The 27,543-nt window shown below is 30.9% G+C and overlaps 2 protein-coding genes across 15 annotated transcripts in view; one reads left to right on the forward strand and one right to left on the reverse strand.

Annotated features, from left to right (window-relative positions):
• LOC143149195 (uncharacterized) overlaps window positions 1-24,051 on the forward strand; it is an 85,174-nt gene extending 61,123 nt beyond the window's left edge. For 5 of the 7 annotated variants that reach the window (XM_076316361.1, XM_076316363.1, XM_076316364.1 and 2 more), the window contains 3 exons: window positions 6,848-6,941; window positions 15,230-15,518; window positions 21,648-24,051. In XM_076316361.1, the coding sequence (XP_076172476.1) occupies window positions 6,848-6,941; window positions 15,230-15,518; window positions 21,648-21,815 (551 nt within the window). In that variant the 3' untranslated portion in view covers window positions 21,816-24,051. Of the gene's footprint in view, window positions 1-6,847; window positions 6,942-15,229; window positions 15,519-20,444; window positions 20,508-20,788; window positions 20,997-21,647 lie in introns of those variants that run through there. The other 2 variants (XM_076316368.1, XM_076316367.1) reach the window with 2 other exon arrangements.
• LOC143149196 (uncharacterized) lies at window positions 1-27,543 on the reverse strand. 8 transcript variants are annotated; one of them, XM_076316371.1, is made up of 5 exons: window positions 11,623-12,304; window positions 10,757-11,048; window positions 10,258-10,663; window positions 1,278-1,503; window positions 1-873 (listed from the first exon to the last, which is right to left on the reverse strand). In XM_076316371.1, exons 3-4 carry the CDS (start codon window positions 10,444-10,446, stop codon window positions 1,282-1,284), a joined length of 411 nt encoding a protein of 136 aa, XP_076172486.1. In that variant the 5' UTR covers window positions 10,447-10,663; window positions 10,757-11,048; window positions 11,623-12,304; the 3' UTR covers window positions 1-873; window positions 1,278-1,281. The 8 variants fall into 8 exon arrangements, with proteins under 8 accessions (XP_076172486.1, XP_076172485.1, XP_076172487.1 ...); XM_076316370.1 differs by having other exon boundaries at window positions 10,757-11,054; XM_076316372.1 differs by lacking the exon at window positions 11,623-12,304 and adding an exon at window positions 11,429-11,592.

The following is a 27,543-nucleotide window of genomic DNA, read 5'->3' on the forward strand; positions in this document are numbered from 1 at the left end:
TCCCGCTAGATTGCTAAAATATCATACTGTGACACCATAAATATCTTTGTTGTGGAAAGTGTGATCTAACTACCCTCGGAAACGATGCGTATGAGCACTCTGGAAAGTAGATACCTATAGAGCATAGAACATTATGCTGAGCATGCCTACTAATGATTGACCGCTACACTATTATGCAGTAATATCTTTCAACTTATAGCGATTTTTGCTTATCAAATTATAGGAAGATTATCTCCGTCACTTCCTGAAACTGCTGACTCGAAGCGAACTTCGGTGTTATTTACGAGCCATAATCGATGTTCACTTAAGTCACTAATGAGTAGACTGTGGATCTTTATGCAAAATCAATGATCCAGCGTATGCAAAATATATAAAAAATATATGCAAAGTATATGCAAAATAGATGGTAATCGTGTGTAAAATATATGCAAAATACATGATAATCGTGTGCAAAATGTATGCAAAATAATGAAACCAATTGTAGGGGTACAATACATACATATTTTTATTTATTGTTTGTTGTGATTCGTATTGCAATATGTAACAATACTTTTCTCTATATTGTCAACTATAGATTAACGTCTGTTTTTGCTGAAGATTAATTTGCATACTAAAAATGTCCTTTCAATATCACAAGATGTAACTGCATATGTAGACTTTCTCCAATATCTTGCATCAATTCCGTCCAATCTTTGAATAGTTAATGTATATAAAGAAACTGGTAATCTTCGGAAATTAGATGGAATATACTTTCTGGATGCACATATGTATAATCAGTATGAGAATCAATATAAAACCGTTCCAAAACCATTATAGAACCGATATCCGAGCCACAAGTGGAATCACAAGCACAAATGTTTTCATTTTTAATCTCTGAAATTGCAATACGTATTTGAGAATACAATCGTACTAAATACCAGTCAAAACTCACTGATTTTATCCAACATTACTATCAATTTTCAGTACACGTTATGAGTGCAACTCGTTCGTTTTGTTAGAAAATGTTCTCTATGAGTTAGTTCGAGGGTGTTTATTCTTCTATAAAGCGAACAAATCGATATCCGCGATATAAGAGAGCGTATGACTAATGTTTCTCCTATAAGCTCAAAGGTTGCTGACTTCTATTTAGCGCATTGGTCATTCAAGCAAAGCAAAACATCAAATACAAATGTTTCTGTATATTATTTATATATACAGTACGTCACATCTACGAGGTGCGATCGAAAAATTCCGAGATGATACCGGTTGAAAACAAACTGACTTTGACAAGTACTTACGTGTTCAGCAAAGGCTTTGGATGTGACTTTCAAAAGTTTGTTTTTCGAGTCTCATCTCGCTATATCTACATCGATACCTGTGATCCGAATTGTAAGATTCACGAGAGCAGTCGAGTTCTCTTACATGACAACGCGTCCACCAATAGTAATCAAAACGTGCGAGTTTGTCAGCTTCATCAATACGATCGTCACTCCTCGCCTTCTCCTGTATACCAAGTATGGTTTGCTGTAACAAATTTGGCACAATATATCTCAAAATAAAAGTCTCGTTCAATGAAGGACATATTGTAAACAATATGTATGTAACTGGAAGGTACAAAGTACATGAAAGTTTCGTTAAAAAGATGTTTACATCAGAGTGAAGAACTTTAAGGAAGAAAATCTTGAAAAATGTTAAAGTAGACAATACCTCAAGATATAAAATTTGTAGAAAAGAAAGGAAAAGAAAGATCAACGTAGATTGGAAAAAAAAGACGGAAGAAGGAAAGGATAAAGAGTAAGACAGACTATGCGCCATTCACTTTGCTTCATCTTGATGTGGGACACGGTCATCTGAAACACATTAAGATGTAAAAGGGGTTTCATAGAAAAGTGCTGTGAGAGACAAACAATATGCACGATCATTACATAGTAGCCTAATTTTACTGCTTGCTTCTATAACAAAGTTTGCGAATTTTCGAGAGAAATCTGTGAAAAGAAAATATTTATCAAAAGAGACACGTTACTGTATTTTATCCATATGACAACGTAACATGTGTCTCGTGACTGGAGATATGACTATCACTAAATTATAGATACGTTATCGATATTTCACAATTTATCGATAATATCGTTAAGATATTGTCAAGCCGAATAGAATTGACAAGGAATGTCAACAACTTGAAAATTCAAAACAATTTGAAACTTTGCGAAAACATAGCTTAAGTGACTATCATTGGATTTATTTCTGTTTTGTCAAAGAAGCTATTCCAAGAGTGATATTGTTGTAAATATCTTTGAAAACCCTTTGGAAAAACTTCGTTTAAGGTTTAAGGTGTACTATTTACACCCTTTCTGTGAAAATTCTTTACTCCCATAGCGTGAAACATCAAATGCCATAAAACTGTCTGTTAAACTTCTTTTTCGTATCTAATATGATTTCAAAGATTAATATTTACGATAATATGGAAATTCATATTTTCTTTAAGGGAGGGTGAAATGATGGAACTGACGAAAGTAAATGCTCTTCATTGAACGAATTGTTCAAAATGTTCTTGTAATAAAATCAACGATATGTCCACATAGTATTTCTTGAATACTATTTGAATTTAACACTCTCCATATTATTTTCAGTACAATTTGTAAAGGGCAACCAAACAACACTCCTTTCTGCACGTACTTTCGACATATTGAATAATAATAGTAATAAAATAATAAAATAATTAAATAATAACGTGATAACGCAAGCACAACAACAAGAGAAGAAACAAAATGGAAATAAGTTTTCGATCATGATTCGAAACATTGCCTCTTTGAATATATGAATCATAGAAGACAAGTACAAACACAAGTGATCACGACAGCAGTATAATAAATGAATAAACAGAAACTCATCATTTCTGTGACATCAATAGTTTTCTGTTCGGTGGATAATTTAAAAGTGTACAATATGCTACCGCGAAAACACTGTTTAAATAATATCAAATTAAGATTAATTAAGTTACGGAAAAGAATAGTAAGCACAAGAAAAATCTCAGAAATCATAAGATGCAGTTAAAACACTATTAGTGATTTGAAAAAGAAATATTATGAAACGGGCAGTGTCTCTAACCATGAAAGATGTAGCCGTCCTTGTACTATAAGCCGAGATGACAGAAACTTACGTCAAATTATGAAGACAATGAGACAGGTGACATCAATACAAATAAATAAACAATCAAATATCTCTGACCTAACTGTCAAAAATCACTTAAATAAGATGGGTTTTTCATTTCAAAAAACGAAAACAAAATTCTTCCTTAGAAAAATGCATATATAGGAAAAAATATTTGCAATGGTTTAGAGCACTTGTTAATTCCAGGTATTAAAATATAGTTTGAAGATTCTTTGGGTTTTTTCTTTCGAAACGATAATGTGGAAAAGCAATAAGAAAATATTTACAAGAGAATGACAGTAAAAGAATTAAATGGTCTGCCAACAGTCCTGATTTGAACTCCAACGAGAATGTGTGAACAAAATTGAAAAAATTGATTGAAAAAGAGCATAGCGCACAAGTAACATATAGAATGCATATCAAAAACATACTCGTGTTAATTTCTTATGTACAACTGCACATTTTTAACGCAAACAGAAAATTGTATAATTTCTCAAAAATATCACTATTACAAATACTAAAGATTAATGTAAATAAGTACGAGGAAGAATTGTAATCAATTCTAGATGTAACACAGGACATTATAGGTGATTACACAATTCCATTCTTAAAAAACGAGTGAATAAACGTAAAAATGTGCAGTTAAAAATCGTTATTTAGCTTGTTTTACTATATTCGAGAAACTTTAAAAGTATTTAAAGCCGGAGTATCTCCCCTATTAATCGATATCCCAAAATAAATAAATGACGTAATATCAGTAGTCCAACGTCATATAATCGTAACGTCATACATAAATCTGACGTTATATTGACGTGTAGTTGAAAGTATACATAATACAAAAATACATTGAGTAACATTTAAACTACGTAAAATCACATTATTCATTATTACTAAACTGCAAACGTTTATGCAAATGCATATTTTAATGAGATGAAATATTGATTACATAATTAAAATGGGATGAAATATTGATTACTTTGATTAAAATGGTAATTAAGAAATTCGTTTAATCTAACTATATATATTTACAAGTATATGTAAAATATATGCACTTAGATGCAGAATATACATATATACACTTGGTTTTTTCAATTTACTTGTACTATTTCCATTTTGTAATAAATTATATATAATGTCACGACGCAGTTGGGTGTGGCAATACTACTCTCAAATAGATTCTCGCCAAAGAAAATGCGATATTTGTGGATTAATTTTGCAACTGGTAACGCAACATCACCGTTAAATAAACATTTAACGAATATACATTCATATTTAACAGTAAAAGAAAGTGAAGCTCAAAAGAAACGATGATAAATTGTTGTAGTGATAACTGCAACAATAACAATATCAAACAATAGTATAATTTTCATCCATTTATTATAATCAGGTATAATGAATCAAGCAATGATTGGAATTTTGATACAATTAGTGTAAACGTTTGTCACTTTGCATCATTTTTAGATCCCTCGATGTAAAAATATGGAATTTGAATTAGAAACATTACGTTGTAAAATTCAAGAAAAAGTAAAGAACATGTTACGTGCTATGTCAGGTGGTGATACTCAACGTACATACAATTCCAAAGAAACGGTATCAGATTTTATATATTCAAATTTGTTAAAAAATTATAAATATATAACAAATTTTAATGAGCAGACATCACAGTAGAAAGTGTAGCGCATACAAGGAGAGCACCAATCTCAGCATATAGGCCAAAACAAGCTTTTAATGAATAAATACTGTATACGTAATACATACATATGTATATAATATATATATTAATCAATGAAAGCAATCCTTGCATAGAACAAGAATTCACAAATACATATATCTACATGTAGAAATGTATACAATAATACAACTAAAAAATATTGTCAATAATTGACTAATTAAGCATTCAGTACAGTTAAAGTGGGACTCGTAGGCAGCAACGTCTGATGATATTGTAAAACGATAATTATATCCTTTATAAGTAAACTCTTTTTCTTACTTTAGTGTACTGAATTTGTTTCTGAATTTATGCTCACATGTTCTGAAACACCCTTATAAAGTAGAAGAGATACAACACCCCCAAACAATCGTTTTTCGAATATTTTTTGCCAAAGCCGAGAACGAATTAAGATGAGAGTTTTGTATTAATATTTTGTTTTGTCATTCGATGAAACTTATTGAACAGTATAGTACTAGGTTGCTCAATAAATTTTGTCGTTCGATAAAACTTATTGGACAACCTATTATATACTCTGTCCTTTGCGTACACGATCAACGTGCATTTATGATACAAGACATAAGGCGTTTAATCATTGTCAAAGAAGATTCGTACATTTTAGTATCAACTCGGAATATCGTGTCACAAATCACTCCAGCATCCGGCGTCCAACAAACAAAATAAGACGAAATATCTAGACTAGCTCTCATTGCACTTTGCTTTCGCTTTTGCAGATCAGAAGTGAATCAGAAATGATAAGTTGAACGTCCAACATCCAATGTGCAGACCAAATCCAGATCTCATCGAAGAAATACTATGTTTCTTTTAAAAATAATGATCATATCTGAGTTTAATCCCTTCATTTACAAATCGTTCGAACGATTAAATTATTCATCTAGATTTTATACTGAAATGCTTGAAAGTAATCCACAAGATTAATATAACACCGTTTTGTTAAATTTAAAAATATGCTTTCTATCTTAGCGTTCGATCGACCGGTGCATCAACATGAATTACCGATTACCGCGTCCATTATCAGCCTGCTCTTATCCCAATTATAGAGCTACTACGAATTTAAAAAGTGCAATCGAAAGAGGAATGACAATAGAATCTGAAAGTCCTTTTTAAAATTGTTTCAAACGTGAGCCGCGAGTAAAATTTTCAATATTTTTGTATTGCAAAAATTACTTCTGTAACAACCCCTTACGATTAAAACAATTACAGAAATGTCCATTTTATTTTTTTTGTAGTAAAAGTAGTTTACGTAAAATCGGTAAACACTTAACTTTGACGGTTTATATTTTTTTAACAATTTTAAAAACAGCAACATGATCACTTAAACACCCACTATTTTTGCATAAACTACAACATATTTAAATTTGAATAAAATCCTTGGTATTGAGTAAAAAAATAACACATATTTAATAGTAATTTAACTTATTTTCATCGAGAAGATTTCACCAACCAATTGGTAGTACTTTCATAAAAATATAATTATATTATACGTAAAATATAATTATGTTATATATAAAATATAATTATATTACATTTTAATATAAAAATTTTCTTAATATTTTGTTTTACACAAGTGCATATATTCTGCATACGTTTGGTATATGTTTTTCATATTTACATGCACTGTAACTACATAAAATTCGTAGTCTAATTCAAAGAAATAATGATAAATCTATAATTTATTAATCCGAATTAAACATATTTTCAAAATTTATTTATCCATTAACCTAATATGTCTACCTCAGATATTATGCTAAAAATTTTATCATAAAAAATGAGATTATGAAAAATACAGTATTTGAAAATAAAAAAAGTTTATTTTTGAATTTCAAGCAATAATAATTTCAATCCAATTTCATTTATAAACAAAAAAGTCAACGATAGAAGAAAAAATATACTTCCTTTGCAATCTGTACATATTGTTATACCACGAATTGTTATAAGTGCATTGTTTGTACATAATAATACAAAATAGTTAACATTCTTATGTTGCAGATCCACCTGTTGACAGTGTGTACATGATATGTGGTGTGCTGATTGCTATGGTGTTTGTGGGCGTTATTATTGTCCTACTAGCTATAACGATCAGGTAATAACGTGTTTTGATATTTTAATATTTCAAAAGAATGGTAGACAGCAGAACTTATCACTTTTCTGAGTACATTTAAAATCTGTAACGTTAATATAGCATTAGCACTTTCCTCTCTTTTGAATAATTAATCCTTAATTACTTACTTATTTTTTGCAATGAAATTTAATCTTAATACTGTGTTTTAAATTTGTGTTAGCAATATTCCTTTTAGCATGAATAATAGGCAATACGAATATGATTAATTGTGGTAACACGTAACCAACACAGCTTCGAGAGCATTTCTGTGGAGTATAAAACAGAAAAACAGCAGTTTTTTTTTATTTGTATAAAAATTTATAGTAGTCTCTATTTGTAGTTTTGGTCACGTCGTTATAAAAGTCTTCCCTACCTTTTCAATCAGAAGCAATACCACCAACCGTTTCCATCTCTGATGACAAACAAGGACTAATTAACAATACGTGTCCATTATATAGATAACTATATTTTTACAACTGTTTCGTGTACGCTTCAAAAATTCACGTTCCGCATTGAAGCGGATTTTGTTGTACCAACGCTAACTTTTATTGAAAGGATCAATAAAACATTTTCAAATATACGAATTTTCCATGTTGGTCTTATATTGACAAACTTATAAAGATGTGAAACAATGAATTGTATCAAAAAAAGTATAGAAAATGAACATTTTTTAACATATTGTTTAGACAAAGTGATATTTTGCAAAGCTATTTAGAAACTTAAATTCATTATTCGAAAACTTGCAATTTTTGTTTAAACAACTTTTTCCTAGGTCTCATCATTTTCGAAATATCGAGGAAAATGTGTTTTTCTCTCTCAATTTTGAGGGCTGATTTCACTTACTAGATATGTATAATAACAGCTAAAAAAGAATACGTGCCAAATATTTTTCTAAGAACTATACTATATGTAAATTTCATTAAAATCGGCGATTTACACTTAAGTGATGTCCCTTGTTAGCAAACAAACTGTATCCGTATTGCAAACATTAAAGAATGCTAAATTGTTGTAAATATAATATACAAACTTTACAGCAATTTAGCATTCTTTAATGTTTACAATGTAATATAATATACAAACTTACATTAAAATCTCAAATTATTCATGTTTATGGTTTCGTTGCAAAAAATTCTATAAAGGACATCTTTCTTTTCATTCAGGAATGAAAATACTCCACTTAAATGATTCGATTCAAAACAATAACGAATCAAGATTACAACCTTTAGCCTCTCTTTTTTATGCTCATTCGCTTTTCTGTTTTCAATTGCAGTTGCAAAGTAAATTGAATACAAAGTTCACGTGCGAACTACGTGAATGAAACCAAGAATCCGATAATCCATAAAAGAATTTCGTTGCTAATCTCAATAAAGGATTTGTTCCCGGGTTTACCCGGCTGTAAGTTTTCCTTTCCGGTAACATCGAGCATGATTAGGATTTAACGACAAGGTTTCCCCGTATATCGATACTACAATGGATAAAAATATTTTACATCGTATTTCCGTTTATTTCACTTGAACAACCGATACACAAAGGAATAATAGAAATTGTGTCTAGGAATGATTACTGTCATATGTTTAAATCTAAAATTCCGTTTACGACTCTAATAGTACTGAAAAGTACTATCATTATCACTTCGTGCGTTTTCTACCGAGTTCTTCGAAATATACAGCTCATGCGAAGATTCCAGATAGTATTTTATTGATTGGATAAAATGTATGAATCAAACATCAAAATTAATGTTTCGTTCAATTAGACACTAAACATTGAAAAAGAAGACGTCAGTGTTTATTTGTGAGCATTTATTGTTTCAGCACTGACAGTAAATGTAATGTAATATATACTTCAGCTGTATTAAAACTGAAAAGACAAAGCGTAGAATCAAAAATTTCCTAATCGGTATAATCAAATTATCAATAATAATAACATCTATCAACTTCAATATTATACGCATTTTGCAAAAGAAAATAATCGTGTCTTAAAGTTACAAAGCACTCGTAATATCACTTACTGATTGATCTCTCTCAATATTTATGAGAATGATCTCTTTTAAGATCAATGCATTTGATTAAATTATGTGGAAACGTTGTTATACTCTCGTCATAATTGCGCAGAAATATTAACAATATGATTTTTCTTTTTAAAATTATCAATGGTCATGTTAGATATCCACAGTTGCTTGAGAAAAATAATTGATATCTTCTTAAAATATATTATAAAAAATACATTGAATACATTGAGAAATGCACCATTATTAAACAGAACACTGTTAAATTTATCGTGTTTGACTAAAATGCAGTTAATGCGGAGAAAATGACGGTATTTCAGCGTGTGTGTCGTGTTTTACTAAAATGCAGTTAGTGCGCAGGAAATTGCAAAAGAAACATTGGCCAAATAAGAAACATAAAGCTTATCGCTTACAATTTGTTGAAAAGCGTATAAATATAGAAACAAAATGACAAAATATCATATTTATATATGAACAAAGATTTAATTTTATTGGACCAGACGGCCTTAGTTATGATTTAAGGAAAAAACATTGTTTGAGCAGTTGCCAAATGGGAAGTCACAGCACAATGATTTGGACTAGTTTTGAATATCAAAGTTAAAACGGAAATGAAATTTATAACACGACTAAACAGTCAACTGTATCTTGAAATGGTAAATGAACAAATAAACTCATATGCCGTAAGAATTGCTGGGGTTCAATATATCTTTCAGTAAGATAATACCGCAGTCTACACACCAAATGCAATGAAAGAGTACTTCTCTTAAAAAAATATTCGTGTTTTAGATTAACTAGCAAGATTCCCAACCTTAACATTATCAAAAATTATTGGTGACACCTTGTCAGAGGAGAGTACCAAGGTGGCAGATTATTTGAAAACATTAATGATTTAAAACAGTGCGTTCTGGATAAATGGAAGAATACGTATGTATGAGGCAAAAAAGGATTAAAGAATCATATAAATCTTAATCAGGATATTTCAAGTGTTTCCTTAAATGTGACATCATTTTATCCTTCTAAATTTCGCTAATAATTGTACTTCTTTGAATAAAAATAGACAAATCGAAGAAACATTTTATTTAATTTCATTCGTATATATGATGGAAATGTGTGTAAAAAAAAGGGAGTTCATAATGTTTAATAAAAAGAAATTACACTAATTTCGACGTATACTATCTTTTTGTCTCGCAGTGTGATCGTGAGATAACGCTTTCCTCTTTAGCAATTTAGGTTTCACTTCGATCGAATGCCAGACAAAGATCAGCTGATAGATAATTTTAGAAATTAACTTACTTCATAAAGCAGCTGAATGTCTGCAGTAGCGTTCGATTTGCAACGATTCAAATACTTTCTACATGAAAGATTCAGAACGCCTTTCGTAACTTGACAATCTTTAAGGGAAGTTTTCTTTTTATGTTTAAATAACCGTGACGGTTTTACATCAGAAATACAACCTTTAATTTCAAATGGGAACCATTTCATTAAATTATCAAAATAAAATATTATTATTTTATAATATCTTACGATACTACAATAACGACACCAGTGTAAATACTTTTCTTCAAGATGCTTCGAGCATAAAATAAGTACACAACCACAAAATATAAATGGCGAGTATATTATATTTAGGGGAGAATTCTCTGATGACCTTGATCTTCATACATGTTATCAAAGGCACCATTTTGAATAACTGTTTCCTCTGGAAGAATTGACGACCATCTTTAGTTTACGAGATTCTTGACAAGAATTATTGCGGTAATTATTCAGTATCGCAGATGTTCCACATACGTACATACAAATAATCTCTTCCCCTGTTGTGAACTACGTGAGAATGACGTAAACGTTGACCATTGCAAGGTTAGGAATTTAAGAATCGTTTACGACACATCAGTAATCCGTCGGTATGTTGAATTTTCTTCTTCAACTAAGTTCAGATTTGGCTAATGTTTTTTCATCAGTGGGCAGACACTAGACCAGCTCGGTAAACACACAAAACACAAATTATTTGTGTTTATAGAACCATAAATTTTTTTGACAAAACGATTTTATTTTTTGCCTAACCAAGCTGATATGCTGTCCGTTCCCTAACGCTTGCGAACGAAAAAAAACACTAATAAAATCTAAACCTATTTAATTCACAAAAATTAATACTAATCACACGATATTAACAATACAAGTAATTGTTCTCATACAGTTTCGAGGATTTTAATGTATATTTTCATCCGTGTTAACGCTTTTAGAATATAATAGTTCCTTGTTTCGCATTCCACCACGCCCATTCTATTGCCGTACAAATTTTGAGTTATATTTATTTTAAAGACAATTGACGTAAGATGTTGCAATAGGGTGCAACAAATGTGCAAGAAGGTGCAGCATTATTCCAAATTTGTTCGTAACCACGGAATTTAACTCTCACCTCCCTCCAGAGAGGGTTAACAACGTTTCAGACACCAAAGCCACGCACCTCTTTTAATTTCATGATTTCAGAAGCATTATGCAATCGCATAAAACGTCCTTACTTTCAATTGCTACGACCCGCGACAATAATTCGCTGTACTCGGAACAGCTCCGATTAAAGCGGGACAAATTCGTCTCGCGAAGTCTCATCCAAATCAACGAAAATTGCTTGAAAAGAAACTTAGAAGAGAAGTTACTCACTCGGCATCAGTAGCCATACATCGATTTTTATGTCTATTTCCGTCCAGATTAGTGCGAGGCGCATATGCGCTATTTTCACCAAACTCTCAATGACACGCGACACGCAAATGGTCGGGTTTCAATCTAATTTTTATAAGATTCTCGTGCCATAAAGATTTTCTCATCCACCAAAAATTGGAGACGAGATAACCTACTCTATTTTCTCGCTTATGGATACAAGACGAACGGTTACATGTTAAATCTGAATCTCCTCGTGATTTGGTCGGGTGCCAGATTGTCGATACCTTTTCAGATTTTAGTTCACTAAAGTGTCAAAAGTCACCGTGGTCTACGACCATGATAATTTCTTCAGATGTAGAAATTAATACCTTATGTTGATTGTAAAAAGAAAAACCGATTGTGTGAAACATTTTCATTCGAGAATAGGATCAAGATTTTTAGATACGAAGTATTGTTTGCCGTATAAAGTATTATTTGCCCCTTTATTTCTCTCTACTTTTGTTGTATTATCATACCAATGTACACTACTGTTCCTCGTCAATGTTGGTACCGTAGTACTTCTTTATTAACTTCATAAACATTGATACTTATTTTGTAACGTTTCCACAGCCTATCACAATAAGAGATATTCAGAATAGTATTTGTTTTCTTGTTTTCGTTGGATATAAATAAAGACACGCAATTACAATCTGTCTATTATACGACAGATATTGAATGATATGATGAGTCAAGTTTTATCGCGAGACCTCAGAAAACTGGAGAAACATCAATAAGCACTTAATAATGTACATGATAGTGGTTGTGAGAGAACACACAAAGAGGGAAAAAAGTGGAACTTCACAGTTACAAAACACGGAAGTGTTATTCACCGTATTCCAATTTATACGTGGGTCTATTTATAACATAATTTCATAGAAATGACTGACATAAGTAATACTCGTGACTTTGAAATAATAGCGTTAATATACAACACATTTTACAATGTTCCTATATTATTCTCTAAAGGGACGAATTATTTTATATGAAAAAATCAAGATTTAAACTGGTATTAATCAATATTATAACATTGAAAAATTCAAATGTAAATATTTATCCACATTTTTACAATATTTAAACTTAGAAACTAATTCTATTTTGAAAACACTTGCGCTAGATCAGTTTGGTCCTATTTCAAAGTGTAGTTAAATTTCAAATTCTTCCGTAATTGTTAAGTATTTCAAGCAATCATGTGGCCATTAAATGAACGCAGTATACTTATTGGTTCAGATAGTTTTATACTGTAGCCGCATCGTGTGTGCATACACCTAACAGGACAAGAATAGATACTAATTAAATAGATGGAACGATATACCCATCCAATGTCTCCTGTTTTGTCTGGACATGTGTTTACCTAGTGCCAGGTTAAATTTCAAGGTATATTGTTTGCAAATGTATAGCAAATTAGCTACACATACCACTTCAATAGCCAAGAGCGCATAAACAGAATTTTTGTATACGCTATAAAAACAAACTGTCTCTTGTTCTCTAGCCAAAAACATTTTTTTCTAATTTTTTAACGTTTATCATTGCAAAATGAAGCATAACAAAATTAAATGGATTACGAAGACAAAAAATGTAAGCAAAACACACTTACATAATTGTTTTTTTGCAATATAATATTAGTAATGATAGAATTTTCATATTTTTGCACAATTATTTGAAATTCTTGTTTTCATGTTATAAGGTATACTTGAACTAATCATACTTTCGAGAGATAAAATCAGTACATTTTTTCGTATATTATTGGAAAAAATGTATTTAAATAAAATAATTTTATGCATTATATTGACACAAATAATATTGATATTTTTAAAGGTTACAAATGTTATTATACATATATATATATAATAACATAATATGTTATTATACGTTATTATACATTGCACGACATTCTGTTTCCTTGTATAATGAAATTGTTTAATAATACCCAACCTTATTATATTACATTTAGATTTGTTTTTCTAAAAGTAATATAATATTCCGTAAAAATATTACATCATCACAGAGCCTTCAAAAACAGTTCGTCTAGTCACTTTAAAATTAATATTCTGTATACTATGTAAATGAAAATAAATCAAATGAGCGTATGTACTCTGAAATCTTAACGGAACAAAAATTATTAGTAAAGAAAACTAAATGTTCATTATTCTATTTTTAACTTCCAAGTTTTGTTCCAAGATGATAACTTTAATCCTAATCTTGACAAATTAGAAAACGTTGTGAAATATTTTTTGATAATTTTTTATTACGATGAATCATTTTTCTGCTATATAGAAGAAAAAATTAGTTGCTTAATAGATACGACATCAAGTTTTAATCGAAATCAATATATCAATATCTGATAGAGTCTTGATATTTTTAAACGTTCTACTCCAAAAAAAATCGATTTTAGATTAACTCTTCATTAGAAATGGCACTCGAAACACAATTCAGGATTTAATGGATTGGACTTAAATACTACATAATCAGGTTTTTGGATCAATAACGATAATACGCAGAAGCAATAAATGTATTTTCATTGATTAGCGTTTTCTCAGCTGCATCACCAACAAAGACTTATATGAAGTGTTGGGATATAGATAAAACGAAATTACGATTATTTTGATCACACTATTGCAAGAGATTATTCCTAATTTCAAGAAGGCTTGCATTGCTCATAACCAGCCTTGCCGACGTCTCGCCGTAGTGACGACACTAAGGCTTTCAAGTGAGCGTGTACCGTTCGAATTCCACGCAGTACGCGAACTGATTGGTTGAGGCTCGCGGCGCCTTCCAATCATGATGGCGTACATTCGTGATGTCACGAGGCGATATATAATAACGTCGCGCGCCATCCTCTGGCTCAGACCTCAGTTGGCTTTGAAATGAACGGAACGAGGTAATCCTCGGTGAGTTCTCGCAGCTCGCACGCCCTTCGGGAGTGAGAGAAGCCGGGTGGTGGTTTTTCTTCGCCTCGAAAGCAGAGAATAAATTCATCGCGAATCTAGTGTCGCGTTTCAACACCAAGGATTTTCAAAACTAGTCATCGAACGCGTCGCCGTTAGTTGTGAGCATATGAAAACCGTGCAGCAGGATATAAATTGTACAAAGTGTCAGTAATAAAAGTAAAGGTGGGCTGAAAGAAAGCTGTTTAAACATCGATTGAATTATCACGCGTTTGGTGCTCATTAATAAGAATAAAAATTTAGAAAGACATTCTAAGTCAAAAAGTAATTTACACACGATACATACATCGTTTATCCATAACAAAAGCTTTACAAAGCTACGATGGAATAAAGAAGTTTGTGAGACAAAACGAGAGAGAAAATAAAGACTGGCAAAGAGCACATTGTCCGATGAATTCCTTTATTGACTTCATGTAAAAACGCACGCGTTTCCCTGCGGTTTGGTTTACTTCGTTTTTCCTCCCAAAATCATCCAAACTCTCGACTCGTTCGAGAGTTCTATCAAAAATAGCCCGACAATTTATTTACAAGTTGGCAAAAAAACTCTCGAAGCTGTACCTGAAATACAAGACAAAAATGGTTGGGAGTAATGGAACTATGATCGCGATTCGTCTTGTCCGCAGCAAATTGCGGAAACGGGAGGATCATTCGAATGCCGTGCATCCGGAACCGACCGTAGTTCAAACGGCAACGTCGCCGGTCTCAACGATCGTCGCATCGTCCTATTCTGTCGAAGGTTGTTGCACGCAGATGTCAACGACTACGACATCAACGGATCTGGAAAATAACACAGCTGGTGAACAGGATAACGTCTATGCTACAACCAATCCGGCGGATCAATTCGTCTGGCAGTTTCCGCCTCCTTATCCACCGCCTCATACACCGGCGCAGTATGCGTTGTGCAACGACCAGGTTGGTAGACTTTGTTTTCCTATTTCTTCTTTTTCCTTCGAGCTTGTACTCTCGAAGGAAACGAGAACCGCGCGTATCTCCTTTCTGTTCCTTTTTACTTCTTACCAGCTACGCTAACCAGTAGAGCCAGTATTACTAGATTTCACTGGTTTATCCCCTGCTCGCCAGGATAACTTGAAGATCCTAACGGCCATTGATACTTCATTCTAAGAAATTATAATTTTTCTTTTGTAAATATTGGTACAAAATGATAAATACATCGTCGATCGTTTACCAACTTTCAATGCGTAAATAATTTAATTAAGATCAAATATATTGTTAAAAGTGTGTGCAAGTCTCAGCGACGTTATATTATGTTTGTGTATATTGTTTTGGAATTGATCAATTCTCTTTTTTAATCCATAAATTACGCCACTGAAACGCATTGATCTATTGAAACACGTGGTCTCCACTGATAGATTATTAATGAATTAAAGTACAAAAGGGAAATTTCGGAAAACACGTTGGATATTTTTCTCGATAGTATGAAATGTCTTAAAATTATTATTTCCATCATGTGAAGATGAACTAAAAAAATAATTTTATAATTATTTATCGATGACCCTAATAAAATTATGAAAAACTAATACTTGAATAAACGTGTATGTATCAAAAATGTGGAGTCATATTTAATTAAATCTGTATATACTTAACATATTTGTTAAGTATATACTTGTCAAAACCTACTTGTTTGCTATCGAATTAGTAATATTTCATACAACGGAAACATTCCTTTTATCATGGATGATTGGCATTCTTAAGAACATGTATGAGTCATTCAATGTCTCATACTTTTTCGCAACTGGATGCTTACAAAATTATACCTTAGAGTTGTGGAGTGAACTTGAATATAAAGTAAAATTACAAGATTTTTGGTGTATTTTTGATGACAGCTTAATGTTTATTTTCATGGGATGAATACAACAGTTAACGAAATAGCACTCAATAATTGTTCGAATTTTTTATTCAGTTTCGTATTGAGCAATTGAGAAGACATTAAACAATTATGGACTATTATGCATCGTTCAGTTCGTAAATGTTTAATTCCCTTAAAAAGGATTAATTTAATTTTATAGTTTTCTTGCATTTGTAAAAATGTTGGGTCTTAAAGTTATAACACCTTATATAATACACACACAAGACCCAACATTTTTACAGACAGAAAAAGAAAACTGTTAAATTAAATTAACTATATCACGCGCGCATGCGGACTCCCTCCTACAAACACACAAAAACACACACGCACATCTGGATAATATACAAAAAAAATGTATAATATCTAATTTGAAAGAGGTACCACAAATCCAGGATATACTTGATGACGATAAGACCTTTTAAAATTGTAGTTAATAATAGTCGATGGCGCTATCGATTCTCCAAGGACGAGGCTTACGAGCAGACGGCCTGGCAAACGAGTTGTAAGGTCGAGGCTCAGTCCCAGGCTCGTCGCCAGAAAAATCCCAAACAATCGGCAACGTTGCCACTTCTACTGTGCTTTGTTGCCGTTATGACACCGTACGTTTCAGTTTCATGCTCCACTTACCGACAGATCTTTACTACTTTCCCATGTACCTTTACTAGTTTTGAACTATTCTCATTACCAAAGCTCTGTTACGTATCGCAATCAAGAGTAGACATTGACATACCTACATTTGACTCCGTTACATATTTAAATATATTGAAAACATCAATCCTTATGGTGCCATCTGATGGGAACCATGTTAATTATCTAAATTTTCAAGATACCATGAATTTTCATACTTTTGATATAATACCTATATGACGTAATTTCTGATGCTCAATTAAAAACAAACTCGAAAACTTATCCTTTGCGGAAATAAGATAAAATTGTATTTTTTTCAATTGTATTCGATACGTTATGCAATTAGTTCTACGAAGCATTTGGTAAACGTTCGATGAATTCCATCTTTTGTGATGCAGATCTCCATTGTATTTTAGAAAAGATGAATCAACTCTTTGTCTATTATACTTCAAAATGAACGAAATAATAGTAATGATAATAGATTGGTTTTGTGATCACCATGTACTTACTATTATAGTTCGTAACACCTTAATAACTCTTTGCAAGTGTTCATTGTCATTCGTTTACTTTATATAGTTAATATGCGGAAAACGACTTAATATTTGAACTCGTTCCCTCGACCGACGTAACCGCTAACGTCATTCATTACAGCTGTTAATTCCACATCCAGTGCCTATATATCTTCGGACTTCCCACAACTGTTTCCTTACAGTTTCAATGTGCTTATATTTACGTTCACATGGTTCGAACTTTTTCTAAATATTTCTAAAACTCTGTCAAATATTTCCCTTTAATTTGTTTCTATGATCAATGTTGTTCGTGTTGTCTGACTAGTCACGTGTTAGGAAATAATTTAGAATTCGATTTCTTGTAATCCTGCCAGTTGATGTTAACGTTGTTGGCGACTGTTAGACGATTACGTCTCGCAGCATTGCAATGTTGAATTTTCTGTCTGACAAATCGTGAAAGTTACTATATTGGGTGTTTTGAACGGATAGACGCACCTAAAAACCCGCTTTTACCCCTCTGGTTGTCTCTAAATTTAGCGTGGGTGGGCGGTCACGACGGTTTGCCAAACAGCTAGACTTTCGTACAGGGTGCAGCTGTCTTGTAGCCGACAAAATAATGTGTCTCTCCTTGACGACAACAGGCAGTATTGGCAGTATTCCTACAATACTGTTACCACGCGTGGTTAAAACATTCAACGATATTTTCATTCTTCGCATCTCGAATCTCCGTACCTTTCTGTTCACGTGCTAGCCGTCCACCTCTATTCAATGGTCTTCCTGCATACCTCGCCGTTTTAGTTTCTCTTTTTTGCTGTTTGGATAGCTTTGGCCTCTGTCGATAAGTTTCGCAACGTCGCACTCAAATACACGATGTATCCTGCTTTTTCGGTTACGACGACGCACTCTCCACTATTTCTATGCTTTGTAGATCACTTTATAGTTATATCAGTGTGTACTGTATCAAAAATTGTAATTCTTGTATGACCTTACAGTCACCTATATGTCGTGTGCCTGGACGAAGCATTTTTACAGTACTTATTTCTTAACTTTTATATCTCAAATTTGGAAAATTTTCTTTCCAACGTTATTTCTCTTATAGAAGTTTGTATTTACTCTATAATGTTTTCTTCTTTTTAAAATAATTTCGCACATTTCGAGCAACTAAGTGTAAATCAACGTATAATTAGGCCATTACTTTTTAAGGAGTGGGGTGGTTAAGTGTGAGGAATAATTCACGTGAAATGCTTCTTAATAAAATTATCACTTTCATTATTATCGATTAAAATGCTAATAATTTAGTTTGAATTATCAAATTAATCGAAAAAAGAATAGTATAAGTACTTGCAGTAATAAGTGTAAATTTCCCACTTTTACTATAGTTTAGTAACATAGAGTAATAAATCATGCTACAACTAATAATAATTTACGACTTTGAACTGTAAAGTGTAACTGTCAATATATTCAATGCATTAATAATTGTAACAATATTGAATTGAAAATAATGAACTTACAATTAAATACTTATTTTTAATACATTAGTCATGAAAACTAAAATTTTTAAATATTATTTTCTCAATGCAATTCATAAATAATTGTTTTGAATTATAATTACACTACATTACAAAATACGTTGTTTCGACAATTATATAAATTAATGACAAAAAATTTTAATAAACTATATACCAAAATTAAATTAATGGAAATATTATCTACTTGTTTTCGTTATGTAACATTAAAACGAATTATCGAATGCACTTTTATTCTATCAGTTCGATTTTCATTATTTTGTACTTCGTATTACAATAGTTGCAGTAAAAGTCACAAATAACTAGTATTTTATTAAAATTTGTTGTTTTCAATATACTTATATTACATGTAAACTTAAAAAAGTTCATCATTTAAATATAACGTACTATTTGTATTGTTTAATATAAATTCACGTAAAGAAGTCACATACATTACATTCGATGATTCGATGCTATTTCCTTGTCACACGCAATTAAACATTGATCTAATACTCGTTTAAGTTAATGATGAATGTAAACAACATTCATCACGTGATCATAATCCTATTGGTCTGCTGTGTCAATATATTGTTCTGGTCAGGGGTGTATTATTCGACGCACAGTGGATCGAAACACGCGACAAATGGTTAGAAAACTGGTGGTAGAGCTTCTATTACAAATTATTGCAAAAATTAGAGTAATCAAAAGAAACGAATAATATTACTATTTATATGTATAAATGGTAATTTGTAGAAATTCTACTGCATCTACAGTCACTTATAGTGAAAATCGTACAGGTTGTATCGTGAGAAGTGCTGTCTCGTTACAATAACAAAATAAGGAATTTGCTTAAAAAAAAGATTATTATTCTATAAACTAATATTTAGTAATTCACACAAAAAATAAATATTTAAATATTAAACTTTATTGAGAAAAAAAATTATAACCACATAATACGCTAAATTGTTCTCGTATTCAAAATCGTACATAAAAATATACAGTATATTTGCATGGTAAAAAATAAATTTAATTTGAAAAACTAGTTCAATACTTAATAGGGAGAATAACCATTATTATTTATAACTGCCTGCACTTGTGACATAAATTGAACTAATTTTTCCAGAAAACCTGGATCAATATTTTCTTATGCTGTTGATATTGCTGCTTTTAATTGATCTTTAGTTGATGTTTCATATTTATTCACTTATAATTTCAATTCATGCCATACATGTTTAATTACATTTAAATCAGTTGATTGATCTGATGTGTAAATAACTTTGGGTTAATTGTACAGCAGCCATTCTTTAGTTATTCTTGATGCATGTTTCAGATCATTGTCACCGTAAAACACGAAGGAATCCAACAATCCTAACTTTTGTGCACTATCTTTTAAGTGAGTTTTCAAGATACTTAAATAATACCACTTGTCCATATTTCCATCAATGAATTCTAAATTTCTAACTTATATCGATGAAATATAGTACTATATCATAATGCTGCCTTTTCTGTGCTGAATAGTTGGATTCAAATTTGATTGATTTGGTTTCTGCCAAATTCTTATATTTTCAAACAAGTTAATTTTGCTTGCATTTATAAAGATGATGTTTTTCCAAAAACTATAATCTTTATTGATATAATGTTTAACAAACTCTAATCATTGTTTTCTATTTCTAGCACTTACAAGTGACTGATTGGGTTATACAACCATGACATCCGTATCTTCTTTAAATTTGTTTAATAGTTTCTGCACTTACAGGTGCTCCTAGATATTGTTGACCATCAGTCGCAGTAGTGAAGCACCTAATTTTGGATCTTTTTTTATTTTTCTAAGTATCTACCTTTTTTCAGTTTCAGTGAATTTCTTCCTTGGTTTAAGTTTTACTTTCTTTTTTAAACAGTTTTCTTCTTTGTGGTGTTTTATTATATATTGTATAGTAAAAATACTTCTATTTAACATTTTAGTAATATTTCTATATGATTTATTATTATTAGAATGACGAATTATAAGTTCACATTCCTCTAGGATTGTTTGTCTCATATTTGGATTATTATTTAATTGAAAATTCATCTTCAACTAATACAATAATATTTAAATAACTCCAAGAAATGAAGAAACAAACGAAGAGCTAAACATTTTGTAACATTTGTTTAAAGAAACCCAATATTACTATGCTGTATGATTTTAGATGTGAAAATGACTTAGTGTATGATGTGGTTGTCATTCTTTTCTCAATAAATAATAATGCTTAATTATTTAGTTCTTTTGTGAATAATCACTAAGTGTTAGTCTATAGAATTTTTTTCATTCAATTCCTTATGCTTTTATTGTACCGAGGCAGCACTTCTTACGATACAACCTGTACGATATTCATTATGAGTGACTTTATTTATGAATAATGCCTTGCCAATATGGCATATAGTTACATAATTTTATTTACGTGTACTTGTTTTTATTTTAAATGGGTAATACTTATATAAATTGAAAATGCAGTATAATCAAGTATAATCAACTACATATATTGTTATGTTTCAGGATACTCTTGTACACGCATTACCGTCGGATAGACCTGGATTTGCAAAAGGTTTTCGTAAAAATATCGGGGGGCGCTGGCGCCGCCTGGTAAAAAGGAAGCCAGAGTCGGAAACTTGTGCCATTCCTCCTGAACTAAAGGATCAGTTAAAGACGATTTACGTCTATTGACAACCAGCATCATTACATCGTTATTTGTTTCTGTACGATCCTTCCATTACTCAATAATCAATGCTTTCTTGTGCGTAAGATAGATATTGTATCAAGGAAAGGAGAATATATAAAGTAAGAGAATTGGAATAAGCAAAACGGAAATGAATGTAGCGTTCGAGCGATAGGATGCTTTGCAAAAGAAAACCACAGAATATATTCATTCGTATGATGGATAAAGATATTAAATTTAAATATTATGATGTGTCTTGCAAAACATATCAGAAAGTGCCTAAAGATACCTTCCTGAAAAAGTTAAAAGCATACGAAAAATAATTATATCTGCTTAACACTGTATTTTTGTAAGAATATACTATTGGAGTCAAGATAAACTGGGTCATAGTTGTATAAGATACAGTGATATATTATGAAAATAGAGAAAAAAAAGAATAAATTTGTTACCATACTTTTTACTATAGTTTATCGTGAAATATGCTAAAAACATACGCGTGTTTCTGTGCACAAATAGAAACAAATACTGTTCTAAAACTTCTGTCATACATACTTCATTGCTCGTGTATACAAAGGGATAGAAGTTGTTAGACTTCAATACGCAGGACAACAGCGTCAAGGACTTCATGAGACTGAAATGTAAAGTGTACGATAACATAAGTTACCTCGTAGCTTTTGTGTACGTTTTTACATGATAAATAGGAGAAATCATTTCGAATCACTAGTATTAATGTATACCTGAAAATATATGACCGTCGGAGCTGCCTTCCTATGCTTCTCTTCTTCTGTTTCTCTTCTGGCAGCTTTGTTGCTGTGTAAATAGATGTATAACATAATGAAGGCGTAAACTACTTGTAATTCTTATAATAGCCGACCGTTAAAGTAAATCCCTAAAAATTCCTTTGTACATGCAATATAGAAACTTGCAAAGAGAGAACTAGAAGTAGAAATGCATTTTTTAATATCTCATACTTTAAACTGTAGATTTCAATGAATAGTTTAAAAGAGAGTGATTTATTAGTAAAATGTATATGGCTATTTAACAATATGGTATGCAGTTAATGCCAAAATTTAGTGTAGATTTCCTAATTGATACTCGTCAAACAATTTGTGTATTAATATAACAGTCAAAATAATTATTAACAGATAAAATCCATATGTGTACAGTAACAATAAAAGCAACGGGAAAAGGAATAATACTGAAGCATATTAGATAATATAAAAAAGAGACATATGGTATTAACTATGCAGAAAATCTTTTAATTTATAACCTAGTGTTTCATACTTGTTATTACACTATCATTTGAATGGTTATAAATTACAAATGCTAATTATAGACCACTGTTTAGAATATTGAAATCTTAATTTTTAATACCATTCAATTAAAAAACAAGTAACTATCTGTTCCCAACAGAAAGATATTTACAATAGAAGATATGACTGATTGTGAAAATGCATTTCCACTTTTGGTCCTCATCTTGTTACTATATTTAATAACAAAAGAATGGGATCAAAAGAATGCTGATACAAAGCTGCACTCGACCAGAATCATTTCTTATCGCTTAAGGTGGAAATGATCTAGCATTTCATAGATACTTGTAACATATGCTAATTTAAGATTGTTAATATTATTCAACAGCTCATATTGAGCTCATACTGCAGACTAATATGGTATTTTACTTGTATTGTTCTATTAAACAATACTGTGTCCTGGAACGTGGCTGAATATTGAGCCATGTTTCGTAGTAATCTAACTATTTGTGTCTGTATTAAGCGCATATTTTGCACGCGTGGCTTTTACGCAACTGTGGCATGATTGATAATTTATGCAGAGTGAATCAAATGAAAATACTAAAAAAGGAAGAAAATGTTACCTGTGGGTATTGTAACAATTTTATATTGTACGTGAAAAGATTGTACCAACGTTCCTTCACGACAGAACCTTTTAACTCTTTATTGTAATATTGTAGAATGTAAATATTTTATAGCATTATTTGTTTATCACTAATATGATGGAATAATGTTTTAGCGCAATACAAATACTTTAAGAATCAATAACGTGCCTACATCTGTGTATGATAAAATGTTTTTATAAAGATAAAATCTAGATGGAATTGTGTATCCATCACCTAGTCACATGATAATTGTTCAAAAACTTGTATTGTAAACTTTTCGGCACAGCTTGAATTTTTTCTCATGAATACGTGTCTGAATACAACAATATCAAATAAAGTATTCAAAAGGATATATTGTATGCATTCTTATTTCATATTATTTAAAGTATATTATTTTTTTCTAATAAAATTTGTAACTGTTATCAATTCAAAATGAAGATGAAATGTGAGCAAAGAAACCTACATGACTGCAACAGAATCATGTTCATAAGTAGTCATTACCCAAATAAATACAAATACAGTAGAATTTGTACAAGTTACCATTTGTCTATATAAATAGTAATATTGTCCATTTCTTTTTAAGACTACTTTTTACAGCAATTTTATAGTGTAAGCTATGTCATCGGGTTTTCAATTATTGTTGTGTTTCATCTAACTATGCGACCAACTGACATCTCTGATCAGAACACGTTGATACAACAGACCAACATGATTATAATCAAGGATGAATCAAGAATTAGATAGGCCATGAAAGAATTTGTAAGAATTACTTCCATTCATCACAATAATAGTATTAAAATAAAATAAAAATATTCACGGTTAAATAATAGAAGTTAATTTTGGTCACATTCATTTAAATTACCACTTTTCCTTTATTCTCCTTATAAAAATTTACTGAACTTCCATAATGCTTTGTAATTTTTGAGATACTCAGTGCATGCAAATTTTCGAAAAAATCAAATCTCTCAAATATTTTTTTATACATTTGATTTCTGTATTCCAAACTAAAAATAAAAGTATCCATTACAAGGTAAAAATGTTTCGATTTTAAATTTCATTCTTTTATAAAGACTACTTAGCTTTGTTTATGAAAATCTTTGTATTCATTGACAAATAATTTTACATTTGCTTATGCCTATTATAATAATCAAGGCAATCTCTTTTCTCTCTTAGAAAATTAATTAATAAATTCAACATTTAAATTGCTGCAGATGAATTAATATTTCCACTACTTTATTACAGACATTCAACTACAGGCGTACAAACTTTCAAATACTACTCAACATGTGGTAATGTGAGTAGCACAACTCATTGAGAGATCAGAAAAGAATATAATAGCTGATAATTAGTTCTGGAGAATTGCAATCACAAAAAATTTATTAGAAAAAATCTTACATACGTTGGAACGCTAAGAAAGAATAAAAAAAGAAATATCTAATGAATTTGTTACAATAAAAAGTTTGTAATAAGGTTGTTTTTATTGAACATATTATAAACAAGAATATGAATGTTTGTATGGAAGGTTGAGTGATTATAAGTTAGGTACTAAATTAGGTTATAGATTTAAGTTGGTAATAGTGTATGGAATATGTGAGGTTGAGCGACTGGTATAACTGGATAGTTGGGGATTGCGAGAAATAACGTGTGCACGTGTGTGATGAATAATATTTTAATTTTTATCTTAATTAATAAGTAAATATTATACTTATTTCCCAACAGGATTAAAAACCAAAATCGTCTACTTTCGGTTTTCAGAACGTAATATTATTTTCATATACAGTGATGAGTTTATCTGAACACATTTTCTAAAATTTTCAAAAATATTAATATTCCTTTAAATATGGAACATTGTATTTCAATCAATGTAGTGTTATATTTAAGCCAATAAAGTACATTGTCTCTCTATGCCTTGCAATGTCTGTTTTCTTTGTCTTTTCAAAACACAGAAGCCGGTTGTATTCAATTTTGCACCATTTCGTTCGTAACCGTATCGGTTACAAATCTCTAAACAGTCATTACCACAAAGATTATTCTTCAAGCACATTAATATTTATGAGTATGCTTTTTCAGTTGTAATTTTATTAATTACATATACAGTGAGTATAAAAAGTGTGCTAGCAATCGAATTAATAGAAGATCCCTAAGTAAATAGAACAACTTATTCCGTTGTAATAGTACACACCAAAATGTGAATAAGACCGATGGCTGATAGATAAGATATTTCATCTATTTTATGAGCCGCGCGTGGTAAATACTATTTATGTCCACGCAAAATAAATGAAAACCAATAAAATAAGTGACACAAATTCGTGTGTAAAATACGTACATATGCGTGAATCGATTGTGTTAACGTGGATAACAATTCAGATATGTAAACTATAATCATTTTTGTTCATTACCAAAGATAATGTTAAATGTGTCTTGTTTCTTGATTATTTTTATAAAAGCTAGTTCCTATTATTTAAGAAATTTTATTTACATTTTAATTTGAAATAAAACAGTTCTTTTATTTGATAGAAAACCTCATATCATATTGAGATTGTATAAGATCCCATGGGAATAATTGTTTAAAAAATTGGGTGCGAGTAATTAAGGGTTAATAGGATCGTCATAGTTCAATCCACTGAGAACTTATGAAGCAAGAAGTAACCATCACTACCGATCTTTACTGTGAGCAATTGGAACGGGACGCGACAAGTGATATTACTTGTGACAATGCAAGTCACAAATAGCAAAAGAAATTAAGGAGTTCATCAATGTATTAGGATGAGAAATATTGACATGTGCTGTTTATAGTGCAAACCTAGCTCTGTCAGACTATCATTTATTCAAGTTCCTATAGCATCATCTGGCAGATTCCCATTTCAAAATGTTAAACGATGTGAAAAGATGCATAGATGGCATCTGGCAAAACATGTTTGAGCATCAAATCAACATCAATAGTTGGTTGATATAAGGTCGTGTCATGTAATGTACACTCCCAGATAAAATGATAGCAGAAGCGTGCTATGTTTAATTTCTCATGTTAGGATTATGCTAGCGTAGAAACTTTGAGTTATATGTATAACGTACCTTCTACGAATATGTAAATATAACATAGATTGACCTTACTTCGATAAAATTTCTTAGGAGAGAAAGACATAATCCAACATAGACAAAATGATAGCATATTAGAACGAAGAACTGTACAAGAAGACCAACAGTATTATCTGAACGCGATACACAAACAATAATATATGCGACTTCCAATCCTTGTGCTACTGTGAGGGAGATCGCTAAGAAAGCTAAAGTGGAAAAAAATATACAGAATGTTCGTTGTGTATTCCAGACTAGCAACATTGTAAACCGAAGTAGAATAATGAGAAAAGCAATATTAAATATAAGACGTAAAGAGGCAAGTTTGGTATTTGCAAAGGAACATGTTCCTTGGAAAAAGACTCAGAGACGAATAATTTTTATTGATGAGATAAGACGCATATGTCTTCTAGAAATAGATTTTTTTAAAGACTGTAACTTTTCACAATTTAATTTTCAAGACTTCAAATTACTATTTAAGACGAAAAAAGAATCGATTTTTTCCAAATTTCAAACAGTCCTGTCTTAAAACAACCGTTTAATTCAACTTTATTTTCAGATTGCAAACAACGTCAGTTACAATGGCGAGATTTACTGAGATAAATTTCCATCTTTCAACACTTTTTACTATAGAACCTAAGTAACTTTCATACCTGTATGTCCAAATTATCAGATTCTTTAATTTTCGAAAGATGTTCACTAATAGTATGTGCTTTCTTTTCCCGAACGATTTCTATTACATCAAGGTTAATCACTGTCGCAGAAAG

Source organism: Ptiloglossa arizonensis, chromosome 7, assembly GCF_051014685.1.
Source record: "Ptiloglossa arizonensis isolate GNS036 chromosome 7, iyPtiAriz1_principal, whole genome shotgun sequence".
NCBI lineage: Eukaryota > Metazoa > Arthropoda > Insecta > Hymenoptera > Colletidae > Ptiloglossa > Ptiloglossa arizonensis.

Bases quoted from the DNA above. Each gene is read 5' to 3' on its own strand.
- LOC143149196 (XM_076316371.1), bottom strand. From the start codon at position 10,446: ATGAAATGGTTCCCATTTGAAATTAAAGGTTGTATTTCTGATGTAAAA. The intron at 1,504-10,257 runs GTAAGTTAATTT...AATTTGTTACAG, and splicing joins ACATTCAGCTGCTTTATGAA to CAAACCATACTTGGTATACA.